General features: G+C 34.6%; 3 protein-coding genes across 11 annotated transcripts; 2 read left to right on the top strand and 1 right to left on the bottom strand.

Annotated features, from left to right (window-relative positions):
- Positions 1-123: 123 nt before the first annotated feature.
- On the top strand, positions 124-4185 carry WCRKC2 (WCRKC thioredoxin 2). Of its 3 annotated transcripts, none has more exons than XR_016066369.1 (5): positions 124-927; positions 2006-2240; positions 2632-3354; positions 3658-3675; positions 3796-3949. XR_016066369.1 is itself a non-coding variant. In XM_088882536.1 (5 exons), exons 1-3 carry the CDS (start codon positions 614-616, stop codon positions 2692-2694), a joined length of 612 nt encoding a protein of 203 aa, XP_088738662.1. In that variant the 5' UTR covers positions 124-613; the 3' UTR covers positions 2695-2706; positions 3658-3675; positions 3796-4185. The 3 variants fall into 3 exon arrangements, 2 of the variants coding, with proteins under 2 accessions (XP_088738662.1, XP_011084309.1); XM_088882536.1 differs by having other exon boundaries at positions 2632-2706; positions 3796-4185; XM_011086007.2 differs by lacking the exon at positions 2006-2240 and having other exon boundaries at positions 400-927; positions 2632-2706; positions 3288-3354; positions 3796-4185.
- A 986-nt stretch (positions 4186-5171) lies between these two features.
- Positions 5172-12217, top strand: PUM4 (pumilio 4). Of its 2 annotated transcripts, none has more exons than XM_011086011.3 (11): positions 5172-5550; positions 5890-6615; positions 7814-8570; positions 8659-9241; positions 9327-9468; positions 9546-9653; positions 10371-10583; positions 10674-10784; positions 10981-11175; positions 11517-11691; positions 11805-12217. In XM_011086011.3, the coding sequence occupies exons 2-11, from the start codon at positions 5977-5979 to the stop codon at positions 11840-11842; spliced, it is 2961 nt and encodes a 986-aa protein (XP_011084313.1). In that variant the 5' UTR covers positions 5172-5550; positions 5890-5976; the 3' UTR covers positions 11843-12217. The 2 variants fall into 2 exon arrangements, with proteins under 2 accessions (XP_011084313.1, XP_011084312.1); XM_011086010.3 differs by having other exon boundaries at positions 5175-5550; positions 8650-9241.
- Positions 12218-13303: 1086 nt separating this feature from the next.
- LOC105166599 (Cysteine proteinases superfamily protein) lies at positions 13304-18526 on the bottom strand. Of its 6 annotated transcripts, none has more exons than XM_088882647.1 (11): positions 18301-18525; positions 16412-16837; positions 16172-16338; positions 15903-15976; positions 15465-15519; positions 15232-15306; positions 15049-15122; positions 14903-14951; positions 14542-14626; positions 14195-14251; positions 13304-13614 (listed from the first exon to the last, which is right to left on the bottom strand). In XM_088882647.1, the coding sequence occupies exons 2-11, from the start codon at positions 16731-16733 to the stop codon at positions 13568-13570; spliced, it is 1005 nt and encodes a 334-aa protein (XP_088738773.1). In that variant the 5' UTR covers positions 16734-16837; positions 18301-18525; the 3' UTR covers positions 13304-13567. The 6 variants fall into 6 exon arrangements, with proteins under 6 accessions (XP_088738773.1, XP_088738771.1, XP_011084314.1 ...); XM_088882645.1 differs by having other exon boundaries at positions 16412-16840; XM_011086012.3 differs by having other exon boundaries at positions 18297-18525.
- Between the last annotated feature and the right edge of the window lie 1154 nt (positions 18527-19680).

Genomic DNA, 19680 nt, shown 5'->3' on the forward strand with positions numbered 1-19680 from the left:
CTGATAAATGTTTTATACTTCCAAAATTCTTTTAGAGTTTTGGCAGCGCGACTAATTGCTTTCTAGTCTCTTTTTAATTGTGCATATGAGACGAGATACTGGTGTGAGCTAGAGTGTTAGTACTTTGGAGTCATGGTAAGTCGTAACAACTACAAGTGAAGAGACAATCACGGCTTCGGAATAAAGACAAGGGTCATATACAAAGATGCGGCTTTTTAATTTTATTCAGTTTATTTCATTACTGTATGCATTATAATAAATTATTATATTAGTATTTTATATGTGAAATTAGAGTTTTCAAAAAAATTGCTCTAAAATATTTACAAATAATTGTGAAGGACTGAAATGCAATTTAGTTTAACTATTAAAATTATGAATTAAATAATAAGATTTGAAGTGAGAAAAAAATTACTTTTTATTTAAAAAACAAAATAATATTCGGCAACAGTTCTTGACTTCTTGTCAACATTTGTTCCTTGTATAAAAATCTTTAAAGTACTTTTCAGCTCTTCCTCATTCTTTCCGCCGATCTATTTCAGTTCCTCAATTCCTACAGAAAGAAAGATCCCAACTCCTTAATATCTTACTTAAACTACACTGAGTTTTTAGTGTTATGGAAGTTTTTCCATCCCTTAAAACGCAGAATTCAAGAATCCCGCTGTCATACAAGCCGTACTGTTCCATCGATTCTAAGAGAAAATCCGTTTTCAATTGTCGATCAAATTTCATTTATTGGAGCAATTTTCGTGGAATTAAGGGTCGGAGATTAGGATTATGTAGTAGTTATAATGAAGCCGGGTCGATTACTCAGCCGGGTTTGGAAAACATGCCGCTTTCGGTGGAGCTGGAGCCTATTTCCAGCGAATCCCAGTTCGATCGGGTCGTCGCTGAGGCGCAACAGCTCGAAGAATCTGTAGTTGTTTTATGGTAAGCATCTTTTGTGTCTTTTTTTTTTGCCCCTTTGCATTGGTGGTTTAATTTGTTAATTTTGCCGAATTTCTTGATTGTTTCGCCTTAGTTCAGCTTAATTTCTATGTTATTGTAATTTTTTTTCGATATATATGTTATAGAAACGATCATTTAATTGATAGAGTATTAGATTTCTTTTTAATTCTTTTACATGTAAGATCTTCAGTTACATAGGCAGAAGACTTGTAGGGAGTAAATTAAACGAGTTAATGTAGGAACAATCTTATGAAGATTTTGCTATATGTATCTTGTTGCTGTTTGAATGTTTGGCAAATTAAAGGTGGTGGAGTTTATGCTTATTGTTGCTGTGTAGAAAGCATTTGATCGTACAGGCAACAGCTCATGCCTTGTTGCGCCAGTTTTGTTAAATGTAAATGTTACTTATCATGATCCAGTGAGCTACTTAATGGGGTATACTCGATAAAAAGTGGTGCTATGATTAACTTTAAAAATCAGTTTGACGATTTGGATTGAAAAATTTAGGACAACAGGTTTTTGTATATTCTTGTGTCAAGGCTGATTTAGGGGTATGTACAAGTGGCAATGCTATGAAGGCTAAAGTAACGAGAAAAAATGAAAAGGGAATTTCATTGCTTTGAGTCTGTGACTAAGTTGAGCTTGAACAGAGCGAACATCAATGAGCAAGGTGGAAAGGATTGACATGAATCCTGTGTTTGTTCTGAAGTTGCAGGGAGGGGACAGGTAGGACAGGAAGTGAATGCGAAGAGAGTAATCATTCATGATGGAAAATCTTAAAACTGATTGGTATGGATATAGCTCATTGCTAATGGAGTATAAGTATGGCAATTACCTATGTTTTCAGATGACATTTGCACAATGATAGAAAACATTGTCTGAGAAAGTCATTTAAGCTTTACAGGTATTTAGAAGCAATTGTTTCCATTGTTAGTAATGGTTGGTTACTTGAGATTTTAATTTATTACAACTATACTTCCATGCATAACTATTTTATGGTTGCAATTGTGAGAGTTGATCACTTCGAATAACAGTTACGGAGTTTTGTATATATTCTTAGGATTTCTAGTCCCCAACAGCGTGATTTTGGCTTTGTATATGTTGAGGCAATTTCCTTGGACGAAATCATATTGGATATTCTGCATTCTGCAATGTTAATACAAATATGGCTCATTATAACCGATTTGGATATAGTCCTTGATGCCAATCTCCAATTTCCCTTGCCAAAGTCGTCACAGACTCTGATAAACTCATCTATCTCCAATCTCAGTATATGTGTGGCCACGGCTGTTGAGGTATGGATTGGCAGCATGGTTAGTTGTTTGGTTATGAATTTATCCACTGTTATTGTGATTGTTGAACTCAAGGTTTTTGTAAAACGATGAATTCTCAAGCAATCAATCTTGAATAACAAAACATTTGATCAGTCAGTTGACAGTTCATAGCTGATGAACACACCATGTTATTATTCCAGCTTTTCCCCATCACTCCAAACAAATATATTCTAAGACTTTCAGAAATTGGTTATGTTGAGAACTTAGGACATATGGTCGACATTTATCTATATGGAAGTTCTTATCACATATGTGAATGTCTGCAGGTATATCTTATCTTCGTCACCTAATTTCTTATGTTTATTTATACATGGGTGTTTAGGCTGAGTATGTGAAGTATTTGGATATGTAGGATGGCAAGCTGGTGCAGGAAATGTATATATTTGAAACCAAAACTGGAAAAATTAGCAGCTGACTATTACCCAAGGTCAGTTTTGCAGGCGAATTCTAACTTTCTTAGTTCTAATACTCAACAATCTGTTCCAGGAGAGAGTCTTATCACCATCTTCCGCTTATCGACTTCAACTTTTATTAGGTGGTGATGAATCATTTTTCTAATTGTAGTGGTTCGAGTTTGCCTCTTACTACAGTATTTCCTCTATTAATATTATATCAAGAACCAAGTTGTGTTTCAAATGTTTTTATTTTTTGCCAAAATTTTGTAAAATACATGTTGAACGTCGCTTCCTTGCTACCACCATCGCGGACAAGTATAGATTGTTCATTTTCAACTTACATTAGTGCACCTATTTTGAGTTCATATAGATCTGGTATTTAATTTGCTCTATCACGAGTAAACTGCTTATATTACCTTGTTATAAGATCAAATCCCGATGTGGTTGTAGTTGTGTAAAATATCACCTTGATGAGACAGCATAGAGCATGTTCTGATAATTGTACATAATGCTTATGCACGCATCACTTTGCAAATGTCTACTTCACAAGTATTCTGTTCAAATTTTGATGATCATGTTTATTGGAGTCGGACTTTTTAATGTATTGATGCAGAATAAGATTTTACTCTGTTGATGTCAATAATGTTCCCCACAAACTCGTTGTCCGTGCTGGAGTTACTGTAAGTTCCTCTCAATTTCCAATTTGTCCTCTTCAAAAGTTTCATCATAGTAGAGATTCTCTTCCACAGTCCACATGTCCTGTCTGAATTTTCTTTTCCATACTGCATACCACCTGCATAAGTTGTATTGATTGCTATGTACGCCAATCCGTTGCAAAACTAAGATCCCTAGTTCAAAAAGGAAACTTTGGATAAATGGGTCCTGCTTCATGTTTTGAAATGCTTAGTTGAGACGTTGGTGTTCTGATTGAGACTTATGTCTTTTCATGTTTATGCATCCGTTTGGACAAAAAATCTGAGCAGAAGATGCCTACAATTCAGGTAAGCCCCCTTGCATTTATGTTTGAGAAAACAATTGAGGCATGATACGGCTATGAAGTTAGATTGTTTCTGGGAATTGTAAGAGTAGACCTGTAAATTGTATTTCAAATTATATGACAGCTCTGGAGGGATGGCAAGAAACAGGCAGAGGTGATTGGAGGCCACAAAGCATATTTGGTTGTTAATGATGTTCGAGAAATGATAGAAAATGAAAATGGCGTGTAGTTTTCTGCAGTTTTTCCCTTTGGTATAAGTGAAATAGAGTTGGTTGTTCTATAGAGGAGTAGTTTGGTTTTGGATGGATGGGGGGCAACACATTTGATCCAGCAACAAATTTTCCATTTTTGATCGTTGAATCTTTTTGTTTTTTGTTTTAGGCCTTAAAAGAAAAGGAAAAGGTTTATCATTTAAAAGTAGTGTAACCATTTTTCTCATTTCATTTCCATCCTCTTCATATGTATAATACAGTCTTGCAAGAAGATGATATGGGTCAATGATTAGAATGTGATACATATGGCCATGGGCAACAAGAATTCATCAATCACCAAAAATCTACACCAAAGAAAGAAAGAAAAGCAACTCTATGGAAACCCCATTCAATGTAAAAAAATAAGGTAATTACTTAATTAACTTTAACAATGTTAATTATGTGAAAATTTAATAGTTGAGTTTTTGTTTTAGATAAAAAAAAATAATCATTTTTAATATATTCCTTCAGTTTACAAATTTATTGGGTTTTTTTTTCTTATTTTGTTATTAATTTTGGCACCTGAATAATTATCTATGACTCAATTGATATTCCAACTTCACTATTACTATCACTTTGACACTCAATTAATTAATTAATTAATTTTTTATTGCTATTTAAGATATGAACATTATATCCTTAGATTTTAAAATGAAAATGAATAAATATATTTAAGAAAAAGTTACATAAAAATCAACAATATATTTTATCATTTTTTTCTAGCCATTTTATTTTTATTCTTCTTATTTGATTATCATAATTATATATTTTTGTACTATATTTTTTTAGTTAGACGTAAATCTCATGTATTTGAAAAATTAAGTCTAATATCCCTAATATTTGTTTCAGTCAAATAAATATACACATTCATTAGTCAAAATTCACAAAATTTATTGATATCAATAAAAAAAGAATATTGAATGAAAATTCATATTTACCCCTAATTGACTTATTACAGGGATAAATATGAATTTTTATTCAAATTTTTTTATTAACATTCAGCAAATTTTGTGAAGTTTACAAATAGATAGGATTGGACAGAAACAAATATCATGAGTAATAAATGCAATTTTTTAAATTAAAGAAAATTTACGTATCATTATGGCAAACCTCACGAGGAAACGGTATAATCATCCTTTTATAATTACTCATACGCGAAATATTAATGGCAAAACTGGGATATCAAAATGAATTTTTACTCCAAATTTATCTTAAGATACTTTGTGATTTTTATTTAAGAAAAAGAAAAAAAAAGGAAACATTGCATTATTACGTTAGGGAATAATAATGGCACGTGGTGAATTTACGTAAATGGTATTAGTAGCCGTTAGGCTATTGAAGTTGCCATGCACGTAACCCGTAACTAACAGCTCCAATTATCACAATAATTTACAGCATTAATCTTAATTTCCACAAACACTTTCAATAATCTTTTAACTTTTTTTTGTTTTGTTTTTTGGTTTTTTGGATTTATTCTCTCTCATCCCAGTTTCGCAAAATCTCCACCTTGTGCGCTCCAAGCACCCTCGAATTTCACACGTCGAGCAACTGAAAAAACAATTAGATTTCCGGATACCCTTTTCCATCCTCGGCAATCCCATCTAATTCAGATCAATCAATCGCTCGTCGTGAGTTTCTTCTTCAACGCCGTAACTCCGTGCATGCATGATTTCTGCAATCTTGTTAATGTGTGGATTTAATGTTGCTTGTTTTCGGGGGGTGGAGATAGGGTTGTCGTTGATGTGTTTTTGGGATAATCAAGATTCTTTTCCGATATTGAATTCTTATTTGTTTATGATGTTCTTGTTTCAGGTTTTGGGTAATGTGTCTGTTTTTAGTTGTCTGATTTGTTTTTCGTGGTTCTACTTTGCACGATTATTGTTGTAAGTGTTTTGGTGAATTTTGTTGCACTTGGACTTGACTTGGATCCTTTCTCTGATTTTTTTCCTTTTCTGGTTGAAATTAAGGGTTTCCTGGGAAGCACATTGTGATTGAGGATTCAATTTTTATTCTTATCCAATGTGAATGTGGGGAAGAATTTAGGAATTAGTGTCATGATGAGAGGATCAAATTCTAATGGGAATTTGGAGAGCAATGCTAGCTTACAGAGTGAACTTGAAGCATTGCTTCTACAGCAGCAACGTAATCGTGGTTTAATTCTTGAGAAGGAGAGGGAATTGGATATAAACAGGAGTGGCAGCGCTCCTCCAACAGTTGAGGGTGCACTGGGTGCTGCCGGGAGTCTGTTTAGGTATCCCAATTTTTCAAAAAATGATGGCAGTGGTAGTAGCAATAACAATATTGCAAGCATTGGCGTATTGTCGGAAGAGGAAATCCGATCACACCCTGCATACTTGGAATACTATTATTCGCATGAAAACCTCAATCCTAGATTGCCTCCGCCCTCCTTGTCGAAAGAGGATTGGCGGGTTGCACAAAGGGTCAGGGCTTCAGGTTTTAGTTTGGGAAGAAACGCCAACAATAGTGCTGGAAGCTCATCATTGTTTTCAATGCAACCAGGTTTATCTTTGAAGAAAGCCGAAGATGAAATGATGGAGCTGAGGAAGACTGCTCTAAGAAACCTGTCACGGAAAAATTCTACCGAGTCGCTGGACAAAGGTTCCAGTGGTTTGGTTGGGGCCTCAAGTTCTGGAATGGGAGTTAGAAGGAAGAGTTTTGCTGATATACTCCAGGTTTTCAATCTTCTCCTGTTTATTGTTATTGTTTGCCGCATGCTGAAAACTTTGTGGCCATTGAATATGAACATTGATGGTTGCTTTTGTTAATGCTTCCTGATCATCACATAAAACTAATTGATTAAAGCGAATGGTGTTGCAGATCCCGAACATTATGCGATTTCTTTTTGTGCTATATAGATTCATAGTCATGATGCATGCACTTTAATCATTGAAATCAGCAGCATGGTAATGTTACATAAATCTGCCCCATGTCCTTAGAAACATGCTAAGAAGCTTCTGCTTGCAAGTTTCCCATCATAACATACATTTCTTGGGTGGCCAATGTTGGCAATCTGGTGTTACATGAAATGGTAATTGAATAACAACTATGAATTTCGGCGCTGAATTTATCTATACTATCGTATGTCTGTTTGATTCACATAAATTCGTAACACGCACAAAGACAAATCTCAGAGAATGCACATAGTGAATGTTTCATCCCACTGGGATAGGTGTATTAGTACCACATTTGCATCTGCTTCTACCACACTTAGAAGCGCAAGTACTTCAATCATCAAAGAAAGAAAGAAGAAGAGCAAGTACTTCAATCATCAAAGAAAGAGCACAAGTACTTCTTCTGTTGTTTCTTTAGGTGTAAAATTGAATTTATTAGGATATAGTTGCCTAAAACAACTAACATGACTTTGATACATTATAGGAAACATGCATACTGTGACTTGTCAATCACAAGATAAGATGGTTGAAAGCTTGGAAATTTAACATAAACATGCATAAGCTCCCACTCCTATTTTTTGTGTCATCCTACAGTATATCCAAAGTTGTTCTGGAACTGTGGAACACAAACCTCCTTTTTATTTTGTAGAGATGAACTAACCTTATGAAGGTAAAAGTTGATAATCTTATCTTCTTCATTCAAACTATAATGATGAAGTGCATAATGAAAAGTATGATCAATTTCCAAATTCAGTCGGCACTTAATAGAATATTCACTTACGCACCTCTATATCCTGTTCTTTAAAGTTTTCATTTCCTGTCAGAATGTTACCATATTATACTATGGGAGATTCTCATGTAATTCAACAATTTAATATATCTTTTGTTTATTATCTCAGTAGCCTGATTCTCCCTGTTGACACATGCACCAACAGCAAACTACTCACCTCTTTGTGTATGTATTTTTGGCTTTTTCCAGGAAGGGCTTGGCAGACCTGTGAAATCACATCTTTCTCGCGCTGCGAGCCAGAATTCAGTTACTGATGTTTTGGATTCGATGGTACTCTCTAACTCTAATGCAGTTGAAGCCACTCAGAATATTGGCTCCGCCAATCCTAGTTCCTTCGGGTCTTCTGTGAGTTCATCTTTCACAAGCACTAGGACTGAACCATTGGGGAGGTCCCGTGGTCCTGGTCTTGTCAACCTTGGTAATGGAGTTCATCGTGCTGGTAACTTAAATTCTATGACATCGGATCCCCCTAATTTTCCTTCATCTGGCATTTTTGAGATAGCTGATATTGCTGCTTCTCTTTCTGGATTAAGCATGTCTAGAGGTCAACTTCACGGTGAAAATATTTCAAAGCCCTCGTTTCAGATGGGAATTCCGACAGGTCATAAACAGAATCAGCAGCAATATTATGGTGACAGTTCTAGAGCAGAAAATTTGATCAACAATATAAACTATGTAAATTTGGCCGCTAGGACTAGCGCATCAACGAGTGGCCTTAATACTTCAAAATCAGTTCCGAGTGAGCAAGTGAGTATACCAAGGAGGACATCTTCCACTGCTAATCTTCTGGCTCTCAATAATTCTTCTGATTACGCAAGACTAGAAGATCTGAAAATCCAGTACCAGAACAATAATTTTCCTGGTGTGGCTCTTTCTGCTCACAGACATGGTGGATATGCAGTCGATCAGAAACCTAATATGATGATCAATAACGATCTTGGTGCAGGTTGTTATCTTTCTTGATATCCTGATTCTATTGTTTTTTATCACTGTAGGAACATTATCTAATAAATGTGTTTTAAAAGTTTCCATAGGTTCACTTTTGACTGGTGGTATTGGAGATGGACAGCTTTTGAGAAGTAGCAGCCAGGCAGGACTTCATTTTCCTGTTATGGATCCACATCAAATTCAATATATGCAGAAAATGTTGAATTATGGAAGGGATTTGACTCATATTTCAGGAAATTCTTCTCAAGGAATTCATTGTGTTGGTAGTTCCCATAGCAATGAAGATTTTCAGGCTTTAGAGAAAGCTTATCTTGAGGCATTGCTTGTGCAACAGTTACAGCATTATCAGTCACAGTTTTTACAAAAACCTGGCAGTATTAATCATCAATACCATGGGAACCCTGCATTTGGTTCATGTGCTGCCTCATACCAAGGAAACGTGGTGTTAAATGCTCCAATTTCCAGAGTCAGTTCCAGAAGTTCTATGCTTCAGAATGAGAAAAGTGGCCAAATGCCCACAACTTTGAGAAGTCTAAAGGGAGAATCCAGTGGTCCATTGAATTCACAAAGTGGAAAAGGAAGATTTGAGTCACTATTAGAGGTGCTCAAGAACAATAAGACCAAATCTTTGGAACTCACAGACATTATTGGTCATATTGTTGAGTTCAGGTATGAACAAGAAGCAATGGTTACTCAGTTTCCATTTTATTCAGTCAACTTTCCTGAGAGCTCTTTCTTTTCTTTTATGATTCAGTATGGACCAGTTCGGAAGTCGCTTTATTCAGCAGAAGCTGGAGACTGCTACTGTCGAAGAAAAGGCAAAGATACTCACCGAGATTATTCCTCATGCTCGTGGTTTGATGATTGATGTTTTTGGAAACTATGTCATACAAAAGGTAATGTTTCATACAAAACATTCATTGATCCTCATAAGTATTTCAATGAGGAGTTGCTTTATTTCTCGAATGAACAGTTCTTTGAGCATGGCACTGAAAGTCAACGAAAGGAGTTAGCGGGACACCTTATTGGTCATGTTTTGCCCCTCACTCTACAGATGTATGGTTGCAGAGTTGTGCAAAAGGTTTTTCTACTTTAGCTTTATCTCCTCTATTCTGCCTTATGGCATGTTCTATGACTTTCATCTGATATGGAAGTGCACTTGGATACGCATGTATAATGCTAAATGTTTATACATGCATTTTATTATCTCCATGCTTCTCTTGTTCTTGGAATGGCTAAATGAAATAACACTATAAATACTTTGCCTGGATTCCAGACGGCGTAAACTATCTCTTTTGTTACACAGCATATTCTGACAATCCTATAATCTTTCCATTTCAATAATTTCTCTGATAGAGGGAAGATTTTCATCTCTAAAAATGCATAATTCACATAACCTAGAGAAACGCTAGAAAACAAAAAACAACTGGTGTAAGAGCATTAAAAAATATATTTTCTAGGAAGACTTGGATTGTGAAGTCGCTTTAGAACACCTGTCTTTGTAGTGAAGAAATGAGGCACGCAACTACTCTTTAGTTTATACACCGGACAACACATATGTCCACTAAAATTCAGGGAAATCTTTTGAGTTTCTGAAGTTGCAAACTTAGCTTTATTCCATTTCAGGGGAGCTTTTCTCTCTTTCTTCTTTTCCCCCCAAATCTTTTGATATAAAAAGATCCGTCGACTATTGATGCAGCGGAGGGAGAACGCAAATGGGTAGTTAGGCATTTATTTGCTTTAATCTGTTTCCATTTTCCTTGTTGATATTTTCATAGAGTATTGATTCTAATCACAGGCCTTGGAAGTGGTTGACATAGAGCTGCAGGCTAAGATGGTAGCAGAGCTTGATGGTTCAGTGATGAAATGTGTGCATGATCAGAACGGAAATCATGTGATCCAGAAATGCATCGAGTGTATTCCTCAGGATCGGATTAAGTTCATAATATCGTCATTCTTGGGTCAAGTTGTGACTTTGTCCCAACATCCGTATGGCTGTCGTGTGATTCAGGTTTAAAATGTCTTTTTACTCTTTGCTCCTCCATATTTACTTTCTACTGCAATTTACTTAACGTATGCAATCATTTTTTATTGGTAACAGAGGGTTCTTGAGCACTGTGGTGATCCAAACACTCAAGAAATAATAATGAATGAGATAATGGGCTCTGTTTGTAAGCTAGCTCAAGACCAATACGGAAATTACGTCATTCAGGTATGCGACTTAAACTACCTGCCTGTCATATACATATTGATCAAGATGAAATTGCTAAAACCCACTATTTTTCCTTAGATCTAACTAGGTGTTTCCCGTTCATATGGTTAGTCTTGTATTGTTCTCCAAGTCCAAGTGTTGCTTTTGACATGACATGGCTAATTCTTATACTCTTTCCCCGTTTCTATTTGTTTAGCATGTTGTCCAGCACGGGAAACCACATGAACGATCTACGATTATTGGGAAGCTGGCAGGGCAAATTGTGAAGATGAGTCAGCAGAAGTTTGCTTCTAATGTTGTTGAGAAATGCCTGACTTTTGGCGGTCCAGAGGAGCGTAAACTTTTGGTGAATGAGATGCTTGGTTCCACAGATGAAAACGAGCCACTCCAGGTACGCCGCTTCCTATTCACTACCCTAAGCTCCCTACTACTTTGTTTTATAATTTACTAATAAAGTATTTGTCACCTTTTCTCACATTATCAAACATTAAATTGTTCTCTTGCAATTAATAAATCTTAGCCATGGTAGATTTGTCTTTTCACAAATTTTCTGTTGGGTTTGACCAAATCTGAACAATCAAGAGAAATTCTAGCCTAGACTGAGTCTTCGACAACTAGATCAATTGCACGGAAAGTATAATATATTTGCCATGTAATTGGTGTACAGTTCAAGTACAAAGTGATCAATCACACGGCAAGTGCACTAACAAGTGTTGGAATTGCAAATTTCAGGCTATGATGAAAGATCCATTTGGAAACTACGTCGTGCAAAAGGTACTCGAGACTTGTGATGAAAAGAGCAGAGAATTAATCCTCTCTCGTATCAAGGTTCACTTGAGTGCACTCAAGAGGTACACTTATGGCAAACACATTGTATCCCGTGTAGAAAAGCTTGTTGCAACTGGAGGTCAGTTAACGTCGCCTCAACAAATCTTCTTCTTTTCATTCTTTAGTTAACTGCATAGTTTCTTATTAATCAAATCCACTTCTATGAATGCTTAAACCGTCGTTTTTTTGCAGAGAAGCACATAGGGCAAACCTCCTCCAATTCCTCTTGAAACACTCCAATCTCGAGCAAAAACATCTGTACATACAAGATGCTGAGTCCGTCACGGCCACAAGCTCTTTCCAACACGGCTGCTATTCATTGTACATGGGATAGTATTAACATAGGTTTTGCTCATAATCGAGCCAATAATAAGTTTGCATTTCTTTGTTGATTTGTGCATATTTTGCGCTTCATTTGTCGTTAATTGTGATGAAGAGTCGCATTCTTTATGTATAGGGTTGATAACGTTATGATGAACTTAGGGTATATATAGTTGCACAGAATGCCAAACAGATACATCAAAAAGAGGCATTTTCGCGATATATCTTTGGCATTTGCATATCTTCTTCGGTATACATCTCTACTAGCTATTGTTGTTTATGAATTTTTCGTGGCGTATTCTTGCTTCTTGGATTCACGCATGTTTGTTCTATCTTCATTGCCCTTAGGGTTGTTGCATAAATCATTTGAGTTGGGATGAAAGGACAAGTTTTCAAAATTTGATTGAATTTCTTGTCGAGTTTAAGATGATGTCAGTATAATCTGATAGTAAAACGTTGCGAGCTTCAGTTTCAAGGCCCTTATCATAATCCAACTTCAGTTGAGTTTGAATACTTCTGTACTAGTTGTATGTTGTGCATTCTAATTGTTCAATATAAAATATTTATTGATTTTTATTACACAATTCTTGTATATGGAAATTTACTAAAAAAAAATGTCGATAAGAAAAATGAAAAAGAAAAAAGTTGAAACCAATTTAATATATTCAGATTTTAATCGTACGTGAATTTTGTTGCTTGTTTCTCACATGTTTTAAAGTCGCGATATGTATCATTTGTGGTTCGGGTTAAGCTCATTAACAAGTCATAACATGTCAAGAGTTGATGACTTTCGATTTTCAGTTGAAAATATGATTTTTGATTTTGTATATATTTTTAATTTTATGTGAAAGTGTGTGTATTTTCAAACAGACATGAGATAATGCACAAATTTAAGTATAATTATCTTTTTTGTTGTTTGGAAAATTATCATACCTTCTAGTTTGAATAATTGTCCAACAATTATTTCAATCCATTAATTTTCGCTAAGTTCCATCCATCGTTTGTGATGAATTGACCAAGATGTCATTGCGGACTATGAATTATAATTTTACTTATTTTACAATTTGTTAAAAAGAATTTGAAAAAGAAAGAATTCATAAAAGGCAAAGTTGACAATTTCAAATATTCATCCAAGAATTACATAATTTCATCCAACATCAAGATGGTATTGATAATTTTTCAAATAACGAGGATATTTATAATCATGCCAAATATCAAAAAAACTTATCGTAATTTACCCTATTAAAAATACAACAAACAAGCAAACATATATATGTATGGTAGTTGCATTATATTAAGTTGCTACTTTTACGAAGATACAATAAATTCTAAAAGTTCTTAGGTAGACATATAATAAGTTGAGAACACAATTAGAATAAATAAATAAAATAAAAAATGGGGCCTTTTCACATATCTAATTTACAAACTAAATAAAATGAATGTCTTTATATTTACAAAAATAAATAAGAAAAGAAGGGCAGCAACAATGAATGAATAGAAGCAAAAATATGTCATTAAAATTCTTATGTACAGTGTAAGCAACTGTATAAAGAAGCCAAACCCTCTTCTCATCCGTGATGTTGAAACTTGCCATAAGATGCAAAAAAATTCAATTGTTCGATCAAAATTCGTCGTCACCACCACCATCGCTTCTTTTTCTTCTCCTCTACCGATGGCAGTTCTGCATACGAGAAACAGATGTCAAAACATAAGTACAAGCTATAATTGAACTAAAAGCCCAGATGTCGTCCCACTTCCTGTCGTAGTTCAAAGTCGCTGTATCCGGAGATAATATCATCAGTCGGCCTTGTTCTATATCGAACATAGTGTATTAAGATATTAGCGGACAATACGAAATAAATGCATGATAGACTGCTAAAAGTTCTAGAAAACTAGTGTTATCATAAAGTAAAGTGTAAATGAAATACATTATTACACATCCGTATATGTTAAGAATTTTTAGAATAATAATGGGATAACATTGTTGTCAAAATGGAATTTGTGAGAAAAAGTAGTTCATCAGCAATAGCAATAACAAAATATTGATAATATCCTGATATGGTGAATAACATATTAGAAGATATTATTGGCGATACATATATACTCAAATAATCATCGCCAGTATCAGTCGAAACTTTTAATCATGTTTTGTATTCATCGATGGTAAATCATGAGAAACTGATAAATTGTGGAGGTCTGTTCTGCAAATTTTTATTACATTAATCACATTTGTAGTGAAAGCACCAAAAATAAATCTTTACCTCCTAACGGATAAATCGAGTTATAGTGCACTTCAGCCCAGAAGCTCAAGAATATAGCTGCATCGGAACAAAGACGCAGAGTTAAAACTTAGAAGCTGGCGTAAAAAGTATCCCATTACAGGCACTTGTTTAGATTACAAAATATTGTTTATTGTGAGAATAGACTTTTGAATCAAGACTTGGTGATATTCCAATCACTTGTATTAGTCTATAAAGTGGTCCTTTCTGGTTACCGTATATTATACTACCACCAACACGTCTGCATGCAATGCCAACTGCAAAAACGAAAGGGGGTGGGGGTGGGGTGGAAAAGAAAATTTAAGATTAAGTTTAATAAGAAAACTTACTTCTATTTGACTTCTGACTTTGTGGAAGAATCTCAATATAGCATGTATCCTTGAACGACGTAATGACAAAGATCTTGATGCCGAACTGCCATAAAATACTGTAAGTACACTTTCATTGAATTTAGGTAACATCAGAACCACACAGGAAGGCCGTGTATGGATGGAATAAGACAAAAACACCTCCCTCAGAAATAGTTACTCACAACATTTGGTGCAAAAACCAGTAACAATTTCATTCTAAGGACATATCAGCACAGTTGTTACTGAAGATAACAGGAAATTTAAGTATAGCCAAGATGCTACAAATAAGACAATCACATACAAGTATATCGGAAGCAAGATGAGGGTTGGAAAATCATACCCAATCTGCCGCAGCCTGCAATGTGATATGATCGCCCCATTCCCCATTTCTGCAATTGTGCAAAATCGATTAAACAAGTAGATTTATGTACATTCGTGCAAACGCATATGCTAAAAATTGATAAGAGTTCAAAAAGGGTATTATACTTGCTCATTTTCTTCAAGTAATCACTATAAGCCATGGGAACATAATCTTCATACAGCTCAGCTCGGGACTTAAGCTAATGATCGGACATGAGAGGCAAACATTGTAATTAGGTAATTACGATGGTGAAAAGGAAGATTGCATTTCAAGAGGAAGGATATAACGTCACATCAGAAGAAGCAAACCTGGTTCACTACTTGCTCTCTCACAAATTTGTGATGATCTGGGCTCCGATATATTTGATCCGACAACGAACGGAACTACAGAAAGAACAATAGACTTACTAAGCCACTGAAGGAAGAGGATCAATTATTACAAAGCATAGAAAGATGGCAATTTAAATTTTTATAATATGATTTTTTATCTTTATGACGAAGGCAAAGACATAGATAGCAAACATAGATGCCACATAAAGAACCTGACAGTTCCCATCTCCCAGAATTTTTAGTTCTTCTAAGTCGTATAACTGCAATCTGTCACACAACGAAATTTATAGAGCTAAGGATACTTGAATTGCATAAGAAAGTGATGGATAGTTAAAACAAGAAGGAATTTGTTGATAATTGTATCTTATAATCAATTAATCATATGAGAAGTAATTATAATGAAATGTACTAAAGAATATACAATATCATTTTTCAGGGACCACACTTCTCTCCTGGAAGCTAAGCTTATTGTAAGTGCGCACAATGACACAAAATAGCGTCATAGTTTGTATAATTCAAAAATCATGATCAATGTTCTTTTCTTCCATAGTTAAGAAGAACATATAGGCATTAACACGAAAATATGACTACAAGACCAGTCAGAGAAAGCCAAGGCAAAATAGCAATGCAGGCAATGTTGCATACAAAACCTGTTCAACAGCCTCTCATGATCAGATGTGGCCTCATCAACAGACGGTATGTTTCCATTAATTTTAGGAACATGCTGCAATAGTGACAAGCACAACGACAAACCTAACGTCAATATAAAAAACCGTACTACGAGATATGCAACAAATTGATTCTTAGAAGATGTTGCACAGGAAATAATTAGTCACTGTAGCAAAAAAACAAAGCGTAAATACATATTATATTAAAGGAAAATGTCTGATCAACTTAGAACAAATAGGGCAAAACTTACAGGAACCGGGACCATCTGATTCAGCCTTTTGCCCAACTCGTCATCAAGAACTGATTCATCTTCTATCTCTGGTAAGACATTCTGATCCTCATTCTCCATTGATGATTCTTCAGGTTCAACTAAAACTGCATCATTGTTTCCCTCCTCTTCTTGATTACTTTGATACTCTGAGAACAGAATAAATAAACTGATCGAGAGATAAAATCTAAATCAAACAAAACACGATCTTACTTTCCATACCAGAATTTAAGTGTCGTTCTGAAGGACCAACCCAATCCTGAGCAAGAACAGATGCTTTCTGATATTGTTCCCCTGAAGACGCAGATCCTGATGCCTCGACAACAGCAAGCCTTGATAATTCTTCCTGAAGAGCTTGAGCAATTACTTCGTCATTCTCCATGATAGAGTATGCTGGATCATTAAAACCTTCTTCCACAGACTCAGTCATCGAGATGTCCTTCTCATAACAAGTAATAGTTCGTTGAGAACCATCATTCGTCAAAGAGCAAACATCTATGAGGTGAAGACCCCACCGAACAACATCAGGATCTAGCTCATACATGGAAATTTTATGTGTGATCTAACGAAGCGTTTGCAGGAGTCTGATCAAAAACTTTTCTTGACAACCAAAGAACCTCGTCCAGATTCGCGAGAAAGGTGGCCTTCCTGCTGAAAATGCATGCAGCTTTAATTTAGAAAACATAGGCCTAATATTTCACATTTACATATTAATTGACTAAATACTAGGGAAAATCATCGGATAAAAAATTCATTTCTACTTCATCTAATATATGCTAGTTTTAAATTGATAACAAAATGCATTCAACAATGCATCTAATCGACATAGAATGTGTCAAATGGCAAGAGAAGAAATAACCTAATAGTGTTACATGAATCTAAATGATATACTTTCTTAATACTATCTATTATAGGCAGTCGATTCCCTTTGAATAACAAAACACTCTGTCATGGCATTAATTTATAGCTTGAGCCTCACTTTCCTGAGAGTCAGCCATTTTTGCTTAAAGTCACCACAGATCTAAATCAATCACATTACCGATAACTTACCAAATTGAAGAACTATCTCCTTAATCCTGTCAGCAAAGTATCCTCATCACCCACCCCCACCCCCACCCCCACCCCCACCTGGAGTTTTGATTCAAACTGAACAAAGCATAAATCTAGAAAAAGGAAGAAAATATATAGCCTGCTCCTCCATTATTATTATTATAAATTTTTTAGAAAATATAATTACAAAGCTTTAGTTCCTTAAAATCATAACAATTCACTTGCAACTTAGGATAAACAAATGTGGAAACAATAATTTAACAGAAGGCCCGACTGCAGATACAGATGAGTAAAGACAGCAGATTTATCTAACTGTACAATTCTCTGAAAAATAGCAAGTCTCGACCAACAAGTGTAACAAAACAATCAAGAAGACTCCTACATAAGATTTCCCCCTGATAACCGGAAATTACTGGTTCAACTAAACAAGGAAACCTTAATTTTCCAAAAACTCAAAATCTATAACAGTTTCCAGATGCTCTCCATTGAATATACTTAGCATTCCTACAGAACAAAGACTAAGAATAGTTTTCCCAACCGAAAGAAGAACTTCCCAACCATAGATTACCATCCATGATCCTCCAATAAGAGATAAAAGATACTGAAAAAATTCAAGTTCATTGCAGGAAGCCCTTAATAAGTTTGCTCTTCCCTACTTGCTAATATCTCTATCTTAACACACTTTCATGAAAACCATATTTATATGTTTGAATATATACTCTTCAATTTCATCATATTCCCACATCACTTCTTGCAATATAAATCCATCACCAACCATAACACTCCCAACCCCTAACATCCACATCAGAAAAGCAAACAATGAAATTGACAAAACCTAATCTTAAGGGCCAAAGACACTATATTAACAATCTGTAAACATGTGAATTCTAACCTTGAAACAATGAAGAAAAGAGAGAGAGAGAGAGAGAGACAACCCAGATAAGAAAATTAAAAAAAAATCAATCTTTACCAATCAAGAACAAGAAAGAAAAAAAAAAAGTTCCAATCTTTACCAAACAAGAACAAGAAGGAGAAAAAAAAAAGTTTCAATCTTTACCAACCAAGAACAAGATTAACTTCATCCAAAAGGACCCAAGCCTTCAATATCAAGAAACCTTAAACCCAAAACTCAATGCAATTCACCATCTTCCAAGATCACAACGAGTACCGTATTCTTGTACGTAATTCGTTACACACATACGAAAAGGTGTATTGCTCCGTGTGATCTTCCCTTGAATTAGCAGCAAAGAAATCACAGATACCTCGGGGTAATTAATCATGGGTGGATAGGTACGTACATATATATATATCCTAGAATCCAACGGCGGCTTAAACGGCGTCGTATATATGGTTAACGCACTTGTGAAGTGGGAAAGCAAAATCGTAGGTGGGAGGCGAGTGACTGCCGCCGTCAGGGGATGCTTGTGCACATTGACTTCCAATCACATTAGGACACGTACCATTCTTGAACGGGCCCACCTCCGCATGGATTTTGGTCGGTCACGTCCATTAATGATGGTTTCAATGAGCAAAAGATGTGTTAAAAATGTATCAATCCAAAACATAAATAACTTATTCAATTTTTAAAAATTTATATTAAATTTATTGTGTAATTAATATATTTTATTTTATTTATAATATATTTTAAAATATAAAATTTATTTATTATATGCACATAGAGATTACGTGGCACAACGATTAATATAAATAAAAATAATTGCATTATCATTATTTCAAATTTACTGTAATTACACATAAATCTGTTATAATTTATAAAATTATTTTTAATACTTCTCACGTTTCTTTTCATCAACCTTTCGTTGCTAAAAATTCACACGGATTTGTTTATACTAGTAAAAAAAATAAAATGATTATTCATATTTATTTCAAATTGACTTATTAATACATGTCAAACAAACTTTTTTTTTTTTTTAATCAAACTACACTTATAGAAATGATGATATATATCGTCACATATATAATCATGCAAAGACACGAAAAGTAATTTGATCATAAAAAGAGATTTATTTGACCTGTAATAAGTCATTTAAGAGTAAATATGAATTTTCATTCAAACGTTTTGTCAGTATCAACAAATTTGTTGAGTTTTGATTAATGGATGAATGTATTTATTAGGCAGAAACAAACATCAGGAATATTAAATATAATTTTTCAAACTATAAAAAATTTACGTATAATTATCTCAAACCTTAAAAAAGATAATATAATTATTCCTAAAAATAAATATATATTTAAAAATAGGGATAATTACACTTCATCCTCTAGTGTTTGATGTAATTACACGTAGGCCCCTTATGATTTAAAAAATTACATATAGTCCCATGATGTTTGCTTCCGTTTAACAAACAGGTTCCTACGTTAGTAAAATTCACTAAATTTGTTGTTATTAACAAAACAAACTGAATAAAAATTGATATTTA

Source organism: Sesamum indicum, linkage group LG7 (assembly GCF_026168435.1).
Source record: "Sesamum indicum cultivar Baizhima isolate 11 linkage group LG7, ASM2616843v1, whole genome shotgun sequence".
Classification (NCBI taxonomy): Eukaryota; Viridiplantae; Streptophyta; class Magnoliopsida; order Lamiales; family Pedaliaceae; genus Sesamum; species Sesamum indicum.